Below are 21,933 nucleotides of genomic sequence, written 5' to 3'. Positions count from 1 at the left end.
AGCACACATTGCACAAATATTTGCAGTTGTGCATTAGAGGAGCATCATAAGTGCTGTAGCAGTAATTACAGATATAAGGGTTGAGTAAGTAGTAATGCTTATCGTGTACGGTAAATAAAGCCAGATTGTGTTTGATTTTGGGGTGGCGTTAGTTTGGAAACATTGAAGGCGTTTACGATCCTCTGCGTGGTGGTAATTCACATGTGTGAATAAAACCGCCTGTGAGGGGTTGAGACCTACTGATGCATGCAGACGCTCAGCCTGCGCCAGTTTGTCTGGATCAGACGTTGAAGCATTGATGGCATGGGCAATGCATAGAGAAGAGCAAAGACTGTTGTCCTCTATACGGTCGTTGGGGTTAAAGAGGGAATTTGCCTTTTTGGAAAGAATCTCATCATAGAACATGTTCCCCAATTTCAGACGCCCAGCCACAGGGTGGTTTTGTGCAACTGGAACAATAAACTCCAATTCATCGTCAGCCATGGATGTGTCATTACTCTGAATAGCCTGAGTGACCGCTTCTATAAATATATCTTGGCTGTATTCGTCGTTGGATCGTAACACAGCTTGCACCTCGCTAGCCAGGGACGGCCCTCTCAAAACAACATTTAAAACACTGCCAGGTTGTGACGTTTCTAATGCCCAGCCAATCACCCCGGATAATTTATCTCTAACAATGCACGGCATATGGTCGGGGCTGTCGACAACTACATTCCTGAAATCAACTTTTTGACGCAGTTCTACAGCATTAACAGGCCTGATTTCCCTCACATCCGCTTGACCATTGCCACTTTGTCTGGCAACGCATGAAGAAGGGATGTTTGGTGTGTTAATACTGCTACTAGCAATGAGTTCAAACCCTGTGTAATGACGGCATGTTCAGTATGTTGTGGTTGTTGTGATGGTATGGTACAATGCACAATCATCTCATCCTCCCGCTGCAGATGAGACGGTCCCTGTGTTGGATCTACCAAGAGAAAAAAAAAATTGTTTCGTTAAGGAAGCATATACCATATTGGCTGCATATAAAATAATTTGAAAAGAACATACACACACAGGCACACACACACGTTACCTACCAGCATCTTTCTGTGTGGAATCTGCATGTTCTCCCTGTTCCTGTGTGGGTTCTCTCTGGTACTCCAGCTTCCTCCCACAGTCCAAAGACATCAAGAGAGGACGAGGCTGATTGATACTCTAAATTGACTGTAGGTGTGACTGTGAGTGTGAATGGTTGTCTGTCTCTATGTGTTGGTCCTGTGATGGACTGGTGACCTGTCCAGGGTGAACCCCACCTCTCGCCCGTTGACGCTGGGATAGGCTCCAGCCTCCCAGCGACCCTTAATAATAGGAATAAGCAGAAGACAATGGATGGATGGATGGATGCTAAATAAAATCATACTTTAATAGTTGAATAAATTATCACGTATTAGATATGAAACTCAATGGCGTGGGGGCGTGGTCACACGCACAAAGTGACGTGATCGCATGGACAAAGTGCTCATTTGATTCAGAATTTGTACTTTTCTTTTAACGGGGGATTTTTCTTACCCAGTTCTAAATCACATTGTGTAACTGTGTATCATGACGTGTCACTGTATCAAAACAAAGTGTGCAAAAACACTGTCTTCCACTCATCACCTGCAGAGAAGGAGGGTGGCTGCATTTACATAGTCCACCATTTCACAAAAAAACTGTGGCCAGAGTGAAACTCAAAAATAGCTTTCCCTGATTATGAAGAGAGGGCATTCATTACCCCTTGTTTATAAATTCACAGGCATTTAAAGCGCTTTTGATGGCATCTTTGCTCTAAGCCCAGAGCTTCATTCTGACCCTAGAAGTACAGAGCATCCCGTCACATTGCTTGCCCTCTGCCCATCAATTAGAATCTGCTGACTAAGGGAAAGCAGCTTTGGTGCAATGTACTTGACCTTAGCTGATAGCTTGCGTTTTGTATGCGTGCGATTAATGATTCTATAATGAGCCGTTTGAGAGTGTTTTCTAGTCCAATCATCCTTCCACTTCTTTAGGTACTGATTTTTGAGTTGTATCAGCTGAAAGGAGCTTGTGTTGTATAGAGATATTAATCCAGCCTAAGTGTGCATGCATGTGTCCTAAGTACACTATAAATAAAGTGTGGAAGCATGTACGAGGCAGTTTCATGTATTTAATTATGCATTCTTACAGTATGAAGGTCCTTTGTAGTGAGGAGACAGCCTGTCATAATCAAATGTAAGTTTCAATGTATTTTGAGAGTAAAATCTTACGATGGACTCCCAGGGGTTTTATTAGAACGATGAAAGTTAGCAGCTGAAGAACGTCTGCAGACAGCAGTCACGGTGAACTTTCATCTTTTGCCGTAGTCTGTTGTCACTGTCACTGCTGTCATCGCTGGTGGTGGGCCAGCCTCGAGCTGGTGCTTTAAATTCATAGAACTTTTCACTGTCACACTACAATCTGCGAGAGTTTTTTTTTCTTTTTCCTTTTTTTTTCTTCTTGCAAGCGATAATAATAACTTTAGCACGTTATTACGCTACTGAGGTTGTAAAACAATGGCTGACATTTACTTTCTGAATTGTAGTCACGCTCACGTTAAGGAGCCGCAGGGTGTGGGCTGGGTGTATTTCACTGGTGTCGTCCAGGCGCTCCTCTGTCGACTGGAAGGTCTCCTGGTTGTAAACACCTGGTTTCACCTGCAGCCTCTCAGCAGCAGTGAGGAGGCCGAGTAAAGCACCCAACACGGTAGCAGGAGAAGATCGTGAACACAAGAACTGTCAGGGGTCAACTTAAAGAGCCCAGCTAGGACTCATATACGCCACTGGCTGTATCAGATACATACAGGATCACCAGCAGATTCATCGCCCTGAACAAAAATTCATTCCCTTTTCGGTGAAGAGTCGCTACAGTTTTGTTTTTTTTATGTTGTTGCTTAAAATCTAATTAAGTCAAGTGTAGTGGAGAGGTTTTCTCTGGGATGGAGGTATCAACTTAAAGCTCCGTTGCATCCACAAACCTCTCCACTGAGTGACTGGACAAAAGCAGCTGACGGAGACATCGTCCTCATCTTCGCCCTTTCACGCTGTGCTGTCCTTCGGTTTGGTGTTACAGGTCAGAGACACGCTGGTCTTTAGCTTCTCTGTAGTAGCGGGAATGTGAGGCTCTCATGTTGCGTGTCTCTGACAAATTGTCCTCCAGAAGAGAAGATATGAGAGAACAAATTTAACATCGTAGAAACTTTTTTCAAAATGTAAAAATGAAACACAGCGATACATAAAAACTCTTCAGCACCCTACAATCCCCACAACTGTAAAACTTTCTTGATGTCAGCTGTGGAATTGTCACAACTGCGTGCTGAATCTCTTCATTATTATTTCAACAGGGTACGTTTTTCATATTTTTATTGTATATTTCAGTTGACACCTGGCAGGTATCTGTATTGCTCTGCAGTTGTACATGATCTGCATTTAAAAAAAAAAAAAAAGTCCTCATAAGTGCTGGAAGTGTGCACGTGTGTTGGGGGAGATCTTGTGGCGCTAACGCTAACCTTGTCAGGACCTCTCATCCTCACGGGGACCAAAGATCTGGTCCTAATGTTGCAAAAATGTCATTTCTGAGTTCCTGGTGAATTAAGATTAAATTAGGATAAAGATTAGAGTTTGGGTTAGGCAGGTTGTACGAATGGAAGTCTGTGGAATGTCCACAACAAGGCTGCGCAAGTGTGTGTGTGTGTGTGTGTGGGGGGGGGGCATTATAAGGCTAACTGGCTCTACAAAAGGGATTTGAAAGCCCAGTGAACACAATGACAGAACAGGAATTCCTAAATTAATCAGCAACTTTAGCTGTTTATCCTTCTCGAGTGTCTGCATTCAAGACACACACTGAACAGTTACCAATCTTTTTCATCCCAAGGAGAAGTAGGAACATTCTGACCTTTGCTCACCACAGAGAGGACCAGTCTTTGTATTCCAGCCCACCCCTGAAAAAAAAAAGAAAAAAGGAATGCACTCGGGTGTTTGACCTTCCTGTTAACAGTGATTCATGCGCAGTTGAAAGGATTTTTTCATGTTCATCACTCCTGTTTTCACCTTGAGTCACAGTTAAACTTCTGAACATGCAAACGTGATTCCACCAGTCTGACATCCAATTAGTCCAATTCAACTCAGCGGAGGGTGATGTGGTAAACTGAAGCCTCCAGCACACACTGAGCTCCAATAGTTCAACTTTTGATGTGAGGAACCAATGCATAGATTCCAGATATCAATGATGTGCACATTTTAAAATTACAAATCAACAATTTTTTGGGGGGTTCAATGACAAGTAAGAAACATATGAGTTAACCACAAAACAATGTAATCACGTTCTTTGTGTTTTCTTTTATTAATTAAGCTTGTTTTTCAAAATGTTCCTCTTTTAAATATATGGAAACTACTGTAAAGCCCTACACATACATCTTCCCAGAGCTCTAAACCCCGTAGAAGTTCAAGAACATTGAGTACTTGATGTAAGTGTGAATGAAAACTAGATTCTAAAAATTCAAATCACAAAGTCTGTCAGTTATGTAGTGAAATCAGGAACCCACATGTGCTGCTGATGAACTTAACTGGGTCATGAATGCAGGAGCATACTGGAAACAGCTTTTACTTAGTCCGTGTGTGTGTGTGTGTGTGTGTGTGTGTGTGTGTGTGTGTGTGCGTGAGTGCTTGATCACTTATTTCTCAGTTGTTGTGTAATGATTTCCTCCATCGTTCTCTCTCCTTCCTCCCTCTCACCGCTCCCTGCTCTGTTACCAGCCCTGTCTCCCTCCACCAGAAACCCAGCCAGCTAGAAAATTGGATTTACTCTTCTTCAAAGGGACCGGTAGTCCGCTCGGGACACGCCCATTTGGCATGTGTACGACTTGACGTCACCGCGCATCACGACATCAACCTCACCGTCAGCCGGAACGCTTTCCATCAGCAGCTCAACAACTGTTAGTTCAAGCAAGCGTTTGTTAATAAATAGAAACAAAGAGAAACAAATCGCTTTTGTTCCGAGGATTGATCCTGTTCATCGTCAGATATGGAAGCGGCGTCCTGCTCCTCCGGTCAGCGCAGGTAAGACCCGTGAGGCCGGGGAGAAGCCACGGTTGTCACGGCGGTAGCCCAAGTTAGCCTCTAATTATGAGGGATATCCGCTGGGTTGGCGTCCACCGACGTCTGTGTAATGCTGATAAGGGCCGCGGTGCTGGTAGAGAGTTCATGGAGAAGCTATTCAAGTAGAATGTGACATGAACGCCTCGCCGGTGGAGAATTCCAGGGGTGCGTCAGCCCCCGGAGCGGTTTCAGCGCTCCATTTCTAATTGTGCCCGCCAGCTCACTCAACAGGCGAGTCCGGTGGGATTTGCTCCACACGGTCTCGGAGTTTCGCAGCAGCGTCCCTTCTGTCACGACGACCTGGCGTCTCCTTGAGGCAGGGGCTCAGGCAGCACCACGGACAGCTCCGCGGCGAGCAAGCAGCCCCCTCCGCTCTCTGCACAAGGGTGACCTTTCACTCGAAGGGGCTCTGTCAGGGAGCAGGGAGCCCTACGTCAGCTCCTATTTCTACAAGAACCACGACGTTCTCCCAAGTCAAACACCGCTCTACCAGAAACACCTGAGGGAGAACGTCTCATTTGAGCTCAGTTACACAACACACAGACGTCTGTTTCCAACACAACACGCTTCAATTCAGTGTTTAGCAGAAGTTTTTCTAACAGACAGAAAAATATATATAATTAACAAACCGATAAATGAGCATTTTTTTTCCTGTAAGAAAATGTACAAAAAAACGGTAAGTACGTGGTTATATTTACTGACATACTAAAAACACATAAAATGTTTCAAATATTTCAAACTTTGAGAGAAACTTCCTGTGCTCATGGGTTTTACTCAAGAAAAACATTAACAAAAACAATACTAAAGTTACTTAAAAAAAAGCTGTCAGGTCAAAATAACTGGTGACTAGACATGTTCAGTGGCCATATAAGAAATGTTAAATATTCCATTTAATACCATGACATGAAATATGATGAAATGAACCAGGATTTTTTCAATATGACAGATTAAGTTACTTTTTTTTTTTTAGGGTTAGCAGAGTTAAATTTAGGGTGAGGTCATGGAACAAATATGCATTTCCAAAAAAGGTTTATGGTTCAGAATCATTGGGTCTGTTTTTGGTGTTTCATGTTTTCTACCTCACTAAATACAATGAAAGTAAATAACAGTAATAGCGGTCTTGTAATTGGCTACTGCAGGATTTTTGTTTGGTTTCGTATGGCAGTTAGAACCTCGTTGATTTTTGACAAAAGTTGGCAAAAGTTGAAGCTGGAAATGTATATTGAAATACATTAATCAACCAATTTTGAATGAGTCCTAGAAACCAGAAACCAGTTAGCATTAGTGTATCTTTCAATTGGGTTCTCAGTTAAATGTCTGCAATAAGGTCCAGTTCACAAAAACAGGGTATTTTAACCTTTGTTCTTCAGAATAAATGTGCCAATTAATACCAAACTTGTGAATATACAGGAGAAGCATTTATGTGTCTGACAAATGGCGGTTGAAAACAAGTGGCTAAACTCGACCACAAATGTGACATTAAACGCCATCAGGTCGTAAATGAAATCAGGAACTGAGTTGATGTTGAAGTCACTGAGCATCAAATAGGTTCATCATTCATTTATGACCATTATCTTTCTGAAGCTAACATGTTAGGCTCAAACTTTGTTTGCCACAGAACTTGTTCTCTGCAATCATCAAAAAAATCCAATGTAAAAAAAATCTCCCATGACAATTTCCTACAAAACTACGTCATCCCTGCAGCTCTCTGTTGTCATGTTGGTTGATGTCAAGTGCTAATATTTAATTTAGCACCATGAAGCCCGTGGAACATTTCGCCCCACTTGCCCTCCTGTTTATAGGCTATCAAGTGAAACAATGTATTTTACGAGCGAATTTTAAAGCGACAGACACGTGAATCCTCTGTGTGTTACACTTTGGGTCTCGTTTGAATGGGTTGGTTACACTGCACTGTTGAGAGCAGGGCTTTGGTTGCTCAGTTTAGGTCTTTCATCCCCCACAACCTGCTGGAACCAGTCCATTGAATCTGTGTATAAAAGAGAAAGAGCTGACCTGTATAACCCGTTTAACCGCTGGCCGTGAGTGACTGTGTACAATGGTGTCACGGACACAGGCCGTGTCATGTGACATCCTACGAGTGACGTTCGTATCGTCGTGTGAATCCAGTCTGAGGACTCACTTGTGTGGAAAAAAAAACAATCCGCTGTTTTTCTGTTTCTGTTGAATGATACCATAAAAAGAAAGCAGTTTTTAGACAAATTATCTCATTAATGCAGAAAAACAAAACAAACTATGTGAAAAAAGTCGTCGTCGTCTTCCGCTTATTCCTTACTAGTAAGGGTCGCGGGGGGGCTGGAGCCTATCCCAGCATCTACGGGCGAGAGGCGGGGTTCACCCTGGACAGGTCGCCAGTCCATCACAGGACCAACACATAGAGACAGACAACCATTCACACTCACAGTCACACCTACAGTCAGTTTAGAGTATCAATCAGCCTCGTCCCCTCTTGATGTCTTTGGACTGTGGGAGGAAGCTGGAGTACCAGAGAGAACCCACACAGGAACAGGGAGAACATGCAGACTCTACACAGAAAGATCCCGCGCCCGAGCCGGGACTCGAACCCGGAACCTTCTTGCTGTGAGGCCACAGTGCTAACCACTGCACCACCGTGCAGCCCGAGAAAAAAGTGAATTTTAAAAAAACCCACCTCATTATTTTGGGAAAACAGAAAAAACATGTTGGAAAAATAGAGAAAATTCCTGAGCCAGGCTCTAAGTGTGGCGAGAAGCTTTCCTTGGGATTGAAGCTACGGTTGTTGCTACTTATCGGCTGAACACAGATAAACAACTGACAGCTTCTCACCGCTTTAATAATTTTCATTTGATCATTTCTTAAATAAGATAATTAAGTTCTTCATAAAGAAAAAGAGCGGATTTTCTCTTCGCTCCAGTGAATGCGATACACTCTGGTGTGAGGACGATTGCCCGTCAAACACTGATTTCGGACAGCGCGACTCCTGTAAATCCTCGGGGCAGTTGGAAGGATACCTACTGCTGGTGACGGATGACTCACTTTTTGATGTAGAGTGAAATCGAGAAACACTGGGAACGTGGGAAGATTGAACACCCAAGGCAAGTCTAATATAGGCAGTACGTTGGATGGCAGCTCTAAATGGGCCTGCTGGAGATTGGTCTGGTAGAGGCTGCAGCCTGAAGTGTCATTGGGTGTTAATAACAGAGCTTGAGGCATAGAGGGAACATTTACAAGATTATAGCTCTACAACTAGATTTATATCAAGAATCACAGTCTGTGTATAATGTGGTACTGCTGGGCATGCCCAATCAAATCAATTTGGCTGTATCGTTATCATGATTATTATTTTTATTATGGTTATTATTGTTGTTGTTCTTCTTCTTCTTCTTAATATTATTGATTATTGTTCATGCTAGGCCTGCCACAGTTATTACTATAGCGACTTGTCATACAGTGAATAAACAAACAGGAACCCGTCATATTGCTGAGTGCTTTTACATTTGTTTGTTCACTGAAGTTCATTTTTGAGCGGTGAATCTTGTATAGATTTTATTTATTTAGCATATTTAGATATTTTTCGCATTGTAGTAAAAATGTCTGGCTCTAAATAGTCTTAACATGTTAATAAGTCTCCCGAGAGGGCGTATTTCCATTTCTATGCAATTATATTGAGTCTGTATTCGTGTTGTAAAATGCTCTGACAATGACATTACAGTGTCAGTTGTAATTTCAATCATCATCCAGTAAAATGCGTTGTCTTGACAGGCCTGCAGAATATTCCAGAATATTCCAGAATATTCCTCTTAATGGTGTTTTCCCTCAAATCACTGAACTGACTGACTGAAGAATGTCTGGGAAAGAATGTTGGATAATATAGACACTTAAAGTTGGTTTGTGTACCTGCCAAAGGTTTCAAACTTTGGAATACTTCAGGATGCTGTTAGCAGCATTATTGGAATAATGTGAGGTGGTGAAGCAACGAAGAAAAATTGTAGCCATATTAATTTTAACATTGGAGAAAATCTCTTCAGTGGAGGTCTGCGCTCTCCGGGTGCCCTCTAGTTTGTGTGTGTGAGGGTTTTTAGCCACCAGCGTGACTCTAATGACGTCAGTTCAACTCTCTGGTCCAGACTGACATATTTTAAAAACAGTTGGCTGAAATTTAGTACAAAGGTTCATGGTCCCCAGAGGATAGAGCCTAATGACTCCTCCTCCTCTGTCTCTTCCTCCAGCACCACCCTGACATTTTGGACTTTTTAGTGAAATGTCTCACCAACCATGGGATGGATAGCCATGACATTTGGTACAAACATTTATGTCCCCCCTTAGGAAGAATCATTATGCTCTCTGTAGCTGTAGAACCCCACTAGCAAAGTCATGAAACGCCCCACGCCACCGTCAGATTTACTTATTTTTAGTGCGTCCGTGCACATTACATGCCTACTGCATCTTAATTAAACAACATTCATTTCTTACCACTGTTGCATTCAATACTTTTTAACCTCACATTTTATTCATATTCTCTACACCCTAATGCTGTAACAGAGATCATATTACTGTTCCGACTCTCAATTCTAATGTCGCTGCTGTTATCACTGTTGGATAATTAGCCATTAATCAATATCTTTTCCATGTCTTTAACAACAGTTATGATGAGTTCAAGGAGACAGCAGACTGGCTGCAAGCCCACATCAAGCTGCGTCCAAAAGTGGCCATCATTTGCGGTTCAGGTCTGGGCGGCCTGGCTGACTTACTCGAGGACAACATTGCGTTCCGCTATAAAGACATCCCAGGTTTCCCCACCAGCACCGGTAAGTTGTTTCTGCTTATTTCATGTCATCAGTGTTGGAACACTCTACAGAAGCACGCTAGCAGCTGTGCGTACTGTTTGTGTGCTGTACAGTGCCAGGCCATGCTGGTCAACTGGTGTTCGGGAGGCTGCAGGGGCGTGAGTGTGTCTGCATGCAGGGGCGATTCCATTTCTACGAAGGCTACAACATGTACACTGTAAGCTACACAAAGACATTACCAGTTCCATTTACTAGTCAGGCTAGCATGTAAAGAGTGTGCTGTAAACATTTACCTGATACTTGCTGTCATTAGATGTATCTGAATGTGTGTGTGTGTGTGTGTGTGTGTGTGTGTGTGTGCGTGTGTGCGTGTGTGAAGACTAGATCCTGCAGAGACACACTGATCCTTTATTCCTACTCTAAAGTTGCCTTGTAAGCAGGTTTGTTTCCACCCCTCAACATACTTGGTAGCTTACTGATGCAAATGACAAACTACACAAGATGATAGTAAAGCTGTTCATTTCTGAACGTGTCATGTCCTTTTGAAAATAATTAAACTACATTGTCCTCATTGGGACACATACTATCCATGTCATGTCACTATTTATAATTTGAAGCTTCTGCAAGATATCAGCTGTAGGGAACCTTTGATACGCTGATAGTCTTTTATTTTGTTTTCGATTCACTGTTCATTTAGATCATCAGTCAGTTACAGTATGACCATACAAATTTATCACCTCAAGTTGTGTAAACGTCATGTGCTTCCAGTCCACTCTAGCACGTAGCTTTGGCTAAGGATTCACTCCGTGTTCAATGATCAACTGTGCAGTCTGAACACCGTTAAAGACAACAAGTGTGTCATCCCGGGAACGGCCTTTGACCATCTCCTCATAAATCATCCATAAAACCCAAATGGGACATGAAACTGTTAAATACATAAACCTACCAGATGCAAGAAGATCCTCCCGTGTCAGCTCAGGACTTCAGACTGATGAGTCTCCTCCTTAAATTCTTTCAGCTGAATGGCCTGCATCAGAAGTCAAGTCAAGTCAATTTTATTAATGTAGCACCAAATCACAACAAAAGTTCTCTCATGACACTTTACTAGTAGAGCAGGTCTGGTACCTCACTCCTTCAATGAATCTACACCCAACAATCCTCCATCAGCAAACACATCCTGCAACAGCGGTGATGAAAACCTTCCTTTTAACAGGCAGGAACGTGGAGCAGATCCAGGATCAGTGGAGACGGCCTTCTGCTTTGACCAGTTGGGGGGAAAGAGAGCAGGACAGCGGGACAGAGACAAAGACAGACAATGGAGGAAGACAGATATACAAGAGGAAAGAGAGGGGCAGAGATAAAGAGAAGAGACTGATGGACAGACAGGGACGTGAGCAGGTGGAGCTGAGGGGGGCAGCTTGAGCCTCTTCAGGTCTGCAGCCTCCTCCAGCAGCACCCGGGATCTGGGGCTGGAGGCTGAAGGCTCGGAGTTGGATTTATTTATGACACATATAGGAGGACAGAGAGGGAAGAGAGGAGGAGAGAAGCCCAGTGCATCATGGGAGATCCCTCAGCAGTCTCAGCTTATAGCAGCATATCTGAGGGCCAGCCTAAGCCAGACCTAACTGTAAGCTTGATCAAAAAGGAAGGTCTTAAGTCTGCATCCCAGACTGAAACTGGGAGACAGGAGGGGAGCCTGATAGCTGAAGGCTCTGGCTCCCATTCTACTTTTAGAAACTCTAGGAACCTCCAGTAACCCTGCATCCTGGGAGCGAAGGGTTCTAGCTGGATAATAGAGGACTATGAGCTCTGTCAGGTATGAAGGAGCCTGACTGTTGAGGACTTTGTATGTTAGAAGGAGAATTTTGAATTCTATTCTGAATCTCTCAGGGAGCAAAGCAGAGAAACCAGTACAGGAGAGACATGGTCTCTTCTACCAGTTCTGGTCAACACGTGGGCAGCAGCGCTCTGGACCAGCTGGAGAGTCTTTAGGGACCTTCTGGTGCAGCCTGACAGGATGGAATAGCAGTAATCCTGCCTGGAAGGGACAAGGGCATTTCTCCATCTTTTTGAGACAGGATGTGCCTGATCTTAGTGATGTTATGTAAATGAAAGAAAGCAGTCCTATAAATTCCCACACGGAAAAAACCTTTATGTAACATATATGTTTAACATATATGTTTGACGTAAAGGTAACATACTGTATAAAGTTTTGGCCGATTTCCTATATTATATGTACATAGAATGGAAATGGGCCAATTTTTTTTACAGTTCACTGATGATTATAGTTGTATTCATATTTATCCATCCTAATAGCCTGGTCCCCAATTGCATGTCTTTCGACGGTGGGAGGAAGCCAGAGTCCCCGGAGAGATCCCACGCAGGCACGGGAGAGAACACGCAGACTCCACACAGAAAGATCCCGTGCCCCAGCCCGGAACCTTCTTGCTGTGAGGCGACAGCGCTAACCACTGCACCACCGTGTCACCCGGTTCACTTATATGTCAAACCTACATGTGGCCCTGTATGACATACATATTGATTCTTTCCCATGTGAAATTCGCAATTTAAAAACAATATGCCTTTATGTACAAGAATAATTAAATCCATAAATCAAAACCCAGTATGTCTTTAACGCGAACATATCTTAATTCACATACTAGCAGAACAAAAAGAATAAAACGTCCTCTCAAAACAAACGGGGAAAAAAAGAGACTTCATTGCTTCTTGTGCAGGCGGCATAACTCAGTGAGCTTGCTGTTTATAGCAGTGCCCAACTGCTATACCTAACTTACTTGCTACTTGAATAATTTTTGCTCTGTAAACTGGCCTGTATTATGAACATATAGGGCCTACATGTTGATAGATAAGCTATATAGCGGACCTATATGCCCTGTATTATGAGTATATATGACATATACAGTATGTGGATATAAACAAGATATGTAGGAGACATATGTGGCCTGTATATGAACATATATGCAATGGAACTGAACATATAGGCAACCTATATGCGACATATATGTAGTCTATTTGGGACCTGTGTGGCTTATATACGCATACATGCACCATTTAGGTTGCATGTATGCAACATATAGGTTCTTTCCACGTGGGTTTGCTTAATGTGGGAGTTAAAGGACAGATCCTGATCGAAGAGAACTCCTAAGTTCCTTATGGTAGTGCTGGGGGCCAAGGTGATGGCATCCAGGGTACCTATCTCATCAGATAGGGTGTCTCTAAGGTGTTTTGGGCCCAGGACAATAACTTCAGTTTTATCAGAGTTTAATAAAAGGAAATTATGGGTGAAAGTGTTAAACCTATGGTCTATGGGTCAGGACTGGCCTGATGAATGTGCCCATTAGATGATTCAGCAAGTGTGACGGTAGCAGGCTGCCACTACAATCAGCAACGTCAATACAAAAGAAGCTGTATCATATTAAAATAGTATTGATGAAGCCATATTGCGATGGACCTTCCAAAACTTGTTATTTTAGTTAACAGAAGCTGCCATGTATGGAAAATTGAAGGTATTTCCATATTTTGGCATGTTTGAACCCTTCGTAAGCACCCTAAACACTGCCGTTTTGTATTTTTAAGATGTCCTGCACATATACCTAAATGTTTCATGGCTTTGTAGAACCACAAACTATAAACTGTAATGGACATATAACGTCAGACTGGCTAAATATTGAAGAGCAGAGACAAAAAAAGGATTTCTCATGTTTCAGAATACATTTTCACTTCTTTAAAACAAAGAAATACATTTATAGATTAGTACGCAATGGTCTGGCCCACGGATGAGGCTTTGCTGTGTGTGACCCATGATCTGAGATGAATTTTACAACCTTGATCTGCATAGACTGAGCTTATCTCAGAAACATTTTCCTGTGCCAGATGAGGTAAAGTGTCACCAGGATATGGTTTATAAATATGTCATATGCTTTCCTGAGAAGTTGTGTTACGACTTTGTCCTACGTTACAGCCCTTAGCTCTCTATTCGAAACAGAAAGAAATTTGGTCATTATCTTGTAGACATACAATTGTTTCCCCAGGTTACTCTACAGTGTCTCCTGTAATTTTACAGCTACACTGTACATATTTTGTTCACTTTTAAGTAATCTCAACTTGTTTCTTTCACATTGAACTTGATGACACCAGATTTTACTTTGTGAAAAATACACAACCTTACCTTACATTGTTTTTACCTTAACTTGGGCTCCTGTCTACACGCAGGAGAGTAACCATATTCATTGTATTATACAATGTAAAGGTGGTTGAAAATCAGTAAAGTTCTACTTAAATATTAGTCACTTGATCAGCTTGGTCCAGATTTAACTATCACAAAAGCTATAAGACAGATGGAAATTTAGTTGAGATATTCATGCCTCCCTCAGGATGAGGAACATGCCAGCCTCAGCTGTTGTTTGTGGTTCATGCTAATTAGCAAACGTTAGCATGCCAATATATCAAACTAAGATGGATGCTAAACTCATAAATCTGGTTATCTTTGAAGCTCTGTCTGTTAACCATGTGATTTCAGCTTGCTCTCAGTCAGGTGACAGAACCCAAATGTAAACCATCACAGCACAGACGCATGTTTATTATCACCCAGGAATAAAGTCACCTCACCGTTAACAGCTTGCTGCTTTAATTAAACTGCTGACAGCTTTGCTAGTACTTAACGCATTCCCATCCTTAACAAGTAATACCCAGACCACTGAATAAAATGCAAAGCTTACATCAAACAAGGAAAAAAACTACAACAGTACTCCAACTAAAAATCCAGGGTTCTGAAAATCATGTCAGACAATACAAGCTGCATAGAAGTGTGGATCGGGAACACTAAAATTAAGTCTTGAGCGTGAAGTGGATACATTGACAGCGAGTACAGAATTACAGGTCAACGTCACTGTACATCAACGCCGGTTTGCTGGCATCAGTGCATGCAGAGATCCTGGTCTCTTTCAAATACTGGCTTCAAATGTGATTACGTGGGTGCCACCAATTCACAATAAATCCATCACTTCCAAACTGGGGTACCTGAGAGACACTATGAACCAAAAGCATCTAACCTGAGAGAACAACTGGTCAGTTTAGTGCTATTTTTAACCACTGAAATTAGATTATTGTTATTATAGGAAACAAAATACCAAAACAAAGCACTGATGGGTACCAGGATCCTCAAATCTTATACATGTAATTGGTAATATAGTCTAAGATACACTCAAGCGTTAGTATGACAGTACTAGTCTCAGATGCAAACCCTGCTTTATGCTCCAGGTGACGTACCCAGTGCGAGTCTTCTCCCTGATGGGCGTGGAAACTCTGATTGTGACCAACGCAGCGGGTGGAGTCAACGGCAGCTACGACGTGGGTGACATCATGCTCATTAAGGATCACATCAACATGCCGGGGTTTGCAGGGCAGAATCCGCTGTGTGGGTACAATGATGACAGGTAAAGCACAAACAGACGCGTACATCTCCATCATGCACCCACAGTGCATCATTTACAATATTGAGCGTCTTAAATTTTTTGCCTTTTTCCTCTGAAATGTAAATCAAATTAGATTTTGTAGCTTTTTAGTGAAAATCGTGACAAATTGAATTATATATCAACAAGAAAGTGCAATTTGTGCAGTGCACTTTATATTCATTTCTCTCATATCTCTTGAGGTTTGGAGTGCGCTTCCCCTGCATGTCCGATGCCTATGACCGTGATCTCAGGGCTCTGGCCAGGCAAACAGCACAAGAGCAGAGCTGTGACAGTTTCCTCCAGGAAGGGGTGTACTGCATGCTAGCCGGACCAACATTCGAGACGATCGCAGAGTGCAGAGTCCTGCAGACGCTGGGCGCTGATGCTGTGGGTGAGTACAGCAGCTTCATGTCTCTCCACAAACAACAAGTGGAGAACTTAATGATCATGTTTCTTATTGTTTAGAAAAGTGGAATTCTAGCATTTTAACTTTTTTCTCATATTTACCTGTTGATATATAGAATGAAAACGCTCGATTGTGGAGTGGCTGACTAAAAGTGTTTATTTTTCAAAACCGACAGGCTAATATCGTTAGTATCAGTGTCTTCTCCCTTCCTCACCAGTGTTGCAGAGGTGTGTTTTGACATATTAAAAGAAAAAGTCACACTGAGCATTTAGTGGCCTGCAACATAGAGGAACTGCTAAAAATGATTAATTTCCAAAGTCATGGACGAAAATTTTCCATACTGAATTTGAGTTTGTTAACCATCCGTGCTTATTTTATTTGAGCCAGAGCAACAGAACAGGAAATCTGGGGGAGAAGCCAGAGAATTTGAACCAGCTCAGGAAATTGTGATCTAATACCCACAGAGGAAGAACGCCAATTTTGTAAAGAGTGGGGTCATATTGTTCTGTTCTGTTGTGTTTTACAAGAGTTCAGCAGTGACGAGAACTTTGAGACACTCTTTGGCGTAGCCTAAATAAAGTGGGCGTGACAGCTAAGTCCAGAGAAATGACGAGAAACTATCCATCGAGTAAGTGAGTGGGGATTCGTGGGATCGTTTCACTGATGTTGACTCACATTGATAACAATCTGAGCCTCTCAGTGGCTCAAACAAACACTTTTAGCTCATGCAGATAATTGCCTTGTAGGCTAGTTTATTCTCTCTCAATATTGGGACAATTCAAGTAATTTTGGTTCCCTTCAATCATTTTTGAAACATTAAATACAAGAGACTTGGGTTGAAAAAATTGAACAAAAACAGCAAGAAAAAACAGACCATGTGAAGCCCTGAAGAAAATTGCAGCTGTTAACGTATAAAGATTCTTGGAAATGAATTAATCCAGAGTGTAAAAATATACTGTTATAGATATGCTATTATTCTGTGTTGACCCCCAGCAACAGAGTAGCAATAAAATAAAAAGATTATATCTTACTAGGGGGGGGGGGGGGGGGATGATGAATACACCAAAGAGGACTTTTTTTTTTAGTAGAATGATCAGTGTGTGCTGTATCCTCACACGACTTCCTCTCATTCTCTAGGTATGAGCACCATCCCAGAGGTGGTGGTGGCCCGTCACTGCGGCTTGCGTGTCTTGGGTCTGTCGCTCATCACCAACAAGGTCGTGACAGATTATGACAGCGATGAAAAGGCAAACCACGAGGAGGTGCTGAAGACGACCCAGCATCGGACTCAGGACCTCCAGAGGCTCGTCAGCCACCTCGTCGCTAAAATCTAGCACCTTCATCCAAAAATCTGCAGACACACAAATAAGAAAAGTTTTCCAGCCTTGGAACCTGGGGACATGATAATCTGAGCTTTTACCAAATGGAACAAACAAGAAAAAAAAAAAAGCATCAGGTCAACTGTTAAAGTTGGATATTGGGGGAGGGGTGTTTCTGAGGTGGAGGGTGGAAAAAGCGTATGAATGTCAACCTGACTTGTTTTAGTCGTCTATGCTAACACAACAAGGATTTTTAGCACTGGTCAAGTACAGTCAATTGGTTTCATAGTGCATTTAGATGCCTCCCAACAACAAAATGCCAGTAAAATATCATGATTTATTTTCTGGCACCTTCTGTAGCTAAATGTGTACTTTTTTATGTGTACTGCACTATAATGGTACTTTGGCCTTTAGTCTCTTGGATGGAAGGGAACAATTGGTTTTAAGTGTTTTAGTTTTAACAGTTGTTGGCTCAGCACTATCCGACCCATAGAAGATGCTAATGTGAAGGTTTGTGTGTAGTTGGAGCAAAAAGCAGAGACTGTTCAGGTATTCAAGGAGCACAGGAAGGCAGTGTGTCGGGGAATGGCTGGCTTAAGGGAGGAGATGGTCCGCACTGACTGGCTTGATGGAAGGAGAGTCTTTGTCTGTGAAATGTAAAAGGAGGAGTGAGTTTGAGCAGGGAGGCAATCTTGATAGCAGACAATCCTTAATCCTAATCCAACATACTTCATAAAGTTAGCTGACAATCTGAAGAGGGACGATTAGTGGATCAGGATTAGGTGATCTCGGGGGCAGGATGAGGCACAGCTGAGGAACCAGCCACCCCAGAGGAGTGAGCCGCCGATGGAAGAGAAGGAGCAGCGAGGGCAGGAGGAGAGAGACAGAGTGAAAAGCAGCAAAGCAAAAAACAGGACAACAGCTGCTGTGACACGTAACGATGACAAAGACTGAAGGCGTATAAGATTCCCGGTGTGAGTAGTGAGGAAAGCAGGATGAGGAGAATTTGATACAAAACTACTTTTATATGCTGAAATTACAAATCCAGATTCAATGATCTTGAGCCACAATGGCTGTATAGTGTGTCCTTTATTTAAAATTATCTCATGTCTCAGATCAATGAGTACAATGGGTGTGCATTACAGGTACGTTTCCCTCAGGTACATGTACCTGCAGAGGTGCGCTCAGTTACATCGGAGGAAGGCCAGAATATCTGTGGTAACCTGTCAAATCTGTCAAAAATACAACAGTATTTTATATTTTTCCCACCTGCATTCTGCAGAGACCCGCTCCTACCCTTCCACGGCTCGGATCCATCACACCCATACACCTTAAGGTAGCAGCCAGTCAGTGGCAGAGTAGGGTTGTGGGTGGATCCTTTGGGGATACACACCCAGTGCTATGACCATTTCCTCCCGGGTCACTATTAAAAAAGACCCCTTGATCCCAAATGTGTTACTTAACTTGCTCATGTATGGATACACGGATGAAACTGTCTGGCCCCACAGCCATCGGAGCAGCAGGAGCTGTCAGAGGATGGAGCACATCAACTAAAGACCCAACAGAAACTATCTTCTCCGGGGCTTCCAGAACTGGATCTGATGGAGCTAGCATTAGTGTTCGCAAGGATGGGTTGTAGCGCCATCTGTGGTGGTAGAGGGGCCACACAACAGGAGGTTGAACGTCTCAGGGGTACAGGAAGCGCCGTCTTAGAGCTACGTGGTTGTAAACAACTGCACTTCCTGTCACGGCTGAAATGGCAGCATTACAAGCGTAACATTTTCTCTGTTGGCATAATCAATATTTTTATCAGCAGACCATTTTGTGACAAGTGTATAATAATTAGATTTTGTCATGATTAGAGCTCATATGATTCAGCAGGTCCTTTACTCGCACATTGCACAACCCCTCACAAATGAGCCTGCTGCTGGCTGAGTCACACCCTCGTTCTTAACACTTACTTCTTACATGAATAAAAGCAATAGGTTTAGCAATTCATATGAGGTTCATTCAGAAGACGCTGCGCATTTATGGTTTTCTTTTAACGTGTTTGTGTACGGCTAAAGGAAACAGCCCATTAGTGTTAATCCACGTCTAAGAAGTGAGTCTGCATTATAATCGCCGCTAAGAAGAGTGTAGAATGAGGCTCACGATCACTGGCACAAACTTTTTGAATGTCATTATCGATGGACATTAAATGCATATTTTAGAAACAAATCAAACTTTTCCACTGTGATCAAATCAGAGCAGTTTATTTTGTAAAGCAGATACTTATTTTACTATTTAATGTATTTTGTTTTGATGAAAGGATATGAGAAAATGGCATGGCAAGCAGGAAACCTCAAAGTTTTATGTGTGAAAATGCAATTAGTATCAAAGCACAGTGTAATCAGAAGGAAACAGATAAAGCTAATCTGTCCCAGCAGGAGTGATGTATGAAGGTTTTTCTGAGGTGGATGGCATTTGGATATTAACGCAGCAAGAGACTGCAACACTGTAATATCTGGAAGGGCTACTAAGAAATGCAGTTTTCAATCTTCTCTGTGCTGATCTGGGAGCTGCTGCCAGCTTCCCTTGACCGTGTCATTCATTAGAGCTGGAAATCCTAGTTCAGCAATACACCTCTTAGAGAATTTGTATCAGGCTTAACATCAAGATGCTAATGGAGGTCTTGAAGGGGAACCCACCATCATCATAAATGAAAAATCAGTAGTTTTTCCATACATGCGCTTTTGTTAAATTCCAAATGACACTCTAATGTTCCATACTGAAGCAAAAAAAAGAAAAAAAAGCACTGAAGTTGCATTTACCTTGACTTTGTTTGCTGTTTTTTTTTTTTTCCTGTGTGAGCATCACTGTGTTCCCTGGTTGGTCTGCTGTTGTTGATTTGTGAAGTTTTCCTCACATTTATTACACCACGAGAGATGAATAACCTCGGATGTGCCGAATGACTTTGTTTCAACACTTTCTCCATTTCTCTGATAACTGTGGAGCACTGGAGGGGGCATGGGGAGAAAAAAAATACATAGATTGTCCATATTGAGAGAAAAAATATGTATATGTTTGGAGGCCGCAAGATGTAATCGATCCCTCAATCTAGTTATTTACGAGTCCACATTCTAAAAAAATGTAAAGTAACATAAAAAATACATGCATATTTACATTTTTTTTCTCTCTATTGTCACTCCTCGACACAAGACACTAGAATTTGATCGGAAGAGAATGTGCGTGTGTGTGTGTGTGTGTGTGTGTGTGTGTGTGTGTGTGCGCGCTTGTGTGTGTACGCGTGCGCAAGTATGTGTATTGGGGGAGCTCTGTGTGGTGAGGTAGAAACACCATTAATCAACATGATGTTAAGGTTGGTTAGCAGAGTTTCACATAATCAGTGAACAGGGAGAGATCTGTCAAAATCAGGGAGATACACACACACACACACACACACACAGCTCGTCAACACCTCTAAACACTTCCATTCTTCACAACACCCCCCCCACACACACACACACACAGACAGAGCGTTAAAACACACCTCAAACAGATAAAGGGGCCGTGAGATTGAGATGAAGTGGAAATGGCTGTTCTGTGCCGCGCTCCTTTCTGTTACATAATTCATCTACATGGAGCGTGTAGAGGTGCAGCCCACTGTGGAGCTGAAATATTCATACAAATGAAGCAGGCAGCCCGACAACACAAACACAACAACTACACTGCTGGGCTGGATTGTATTTACACACAGTCACACAGGTGCCTTCAACTCAGCCTCACCCCCCCCCCCCCCCCCAAAAAAAAAAACCAAAACAAACTGAGACAAAATATGACAACAAATAAGAATCGAATGAAGGAAGTGGACGATAGGAAACACAGATGAAGACAGACGAGAGGAATGACTAGGGTATAAGAGGTGAGTGTGTCTGACTCGGAAGTCCCTGCAGGCTGGCGACAGGCCTCATCTGTAATGTAATGTTGATCTATCTGTTGTCGCCGTGCCAACTGAGCCCAGGGCTCAGTATTGATTATTATAGTGAGAAAAGAGAAATAGAGGAAATGGAGTGAGACAGCTTTGCTGAGTTTACACCCCTGAACACTGTCAACTGTCATCAAACACACAATCTTTCTGTCACACGCATGCACACATTTGCTTCTGATGCGCTGTCGTGTACCTGAAATCACTGGGAGACAAACGCGCTCCTGTTAGTGAACGTGACTTTTACAAGTCTAAGTGTTAGTGAGGGGATGTCTCTGTTGACTTTCATGCGCCGCCTCCAAAAGAGGGTTGGCTGCCAGCAGCGTATCAGCATTCTAGCACTCTAGAGCACTCTAGTGTGTGCAGGGGGGTGAGTGAAGCATCTCCACAGCGCACATGATGTGTTGGTCTGACTTGGGCTACTGAGCCTGTTGTGTGTTTTGGTTTTTACAAAAAAAATTTTTTAAAAAACAAACTCCTACATGTCTCACTGTCCCTTGAATGCTCTTACAGCAAGAAAAAAAAGGTTGTGAGAACTTTCAACTTTGTGAGCTAGCAGCTGTCAAGGGAAGTGCAGTATTTTGGAATGCACCAACCTTTTAGGAAACACACCATCACTTTAGAGTCAGACAAGCACGTCGATAGCCTTTTCTACTCTATGTGGATTACAAAGCTCCAGACCCCCCACTAGCTGACTGCTAATTAGCTTAGCTGCAATGAATGCTAACAGAGGATCAGTGGAGACAGCCGTCTAAAAAGGTCTCAAATACACTTTAATGCTCTGCGCCTGGTCAGGAGAGTAGTTTAGTGGGCGACTTATCTGATTACAAAATCTTGTCATTTTCATCAGTTCG

General features: G+C 42.6%; 1 protein-coding gene and 1 long non-coding RNA gene across 3 annotated transcripts; one reads left to right on the top strand and one right to left on the bottom strand.

Annotated features, from left to right (window-relative positions):
- Positions 1-643: 643 nt before the first annotated feature.
- On the bottom strand, positions 644-3,294 carry LOC147258624 (uncharacterized). The gene is made up of 3 exons (XR_015116793.1): positions 3,014-3,294; positions 1,080-1,340; positions 644-967 (listed from the first exon to the last, which is right to left on the bottom strand). It is a non-coding gene; the product is annotated as an uncharacterized LOC147258624 (long non-coding RNA).
- A 1,627-nt stretch (positions 3,295-4,921) lies between these two features.
- Positions 4,922-20,269, top strand: pnp6 (purine nucleoside phosphorylase 6). 2 transcript variants are annotated; one of them, XM_086208574.1, is made up of 6 exons: positions 4,922-5,093; positions 9,774-9,937; positions 10,030-10,133; positions 15,197-15,372; positions 15,591-15,781; positions 16,934-20,269. In XM_086208574.1, exons 1-6 carry the CDS (start codon positions 5,059-5,061, stop codon positions 17,128-17,130), a joined length of 867 nt encoding a protein of 288 aa, XP_086064700.1. In that variant the 5' UTR covers positions 4,922-5,058; the 3' UTR covers positions 17,131-20,269. The 2 variants fall into 2 exon arrangements, with proteins under 2 accessions (XP_086064700.1, XP_086064701.1); XM_086208575.1 differs by lacking the exon at positions 10,030-10,133 and having other exon boundaries at positions 4,936-5,093.
- Positions 20,270-21,933: the final 1,664 nt, after the last annotated feature.

Source organism: Aulostomus chinensis, chromosome 7 (genome assembly GCF_037954235.1).
Source record: "Aulostomus chinensis isolate RoL2024-O1b breed Wild chromosome 7, RoL_Achi_v1.0, whole genome shotgun sequence".
NCBI classification, from domain to species: domain Eukaryota; kingdom Metazoa; phylum Chordata; class Actinopteri; order Syngnathiformes; family Aulostomidae; genus Aulostomus; species Aulostomus chinensis.
This window is presented reverse-complemented; position numbering and strand designations above follow the sequence as displayed.

Coding starts and splice junctions, on each gene's coding strand:
- pnp6 (XM_086208574.1), top strand. CDS start 5,059: ATGGAAGCGGCGTCCTGCTCCTCCGGTCAGCGCAG. Junction 5,094..9,773: donor TGCTCCTCCGGTCAGCGCAG/GTAAGACCCGTG, acceptor CTTTAACAACAG/TTATGATGAGTTCAAGGAGA. Junction 10,134..15,196: donor AAGGCTACAACATGTACACT/GTAAGCTACACA, acceptor TTTATGCTCCAG/GTGACGTACCCAGTGCGAGT.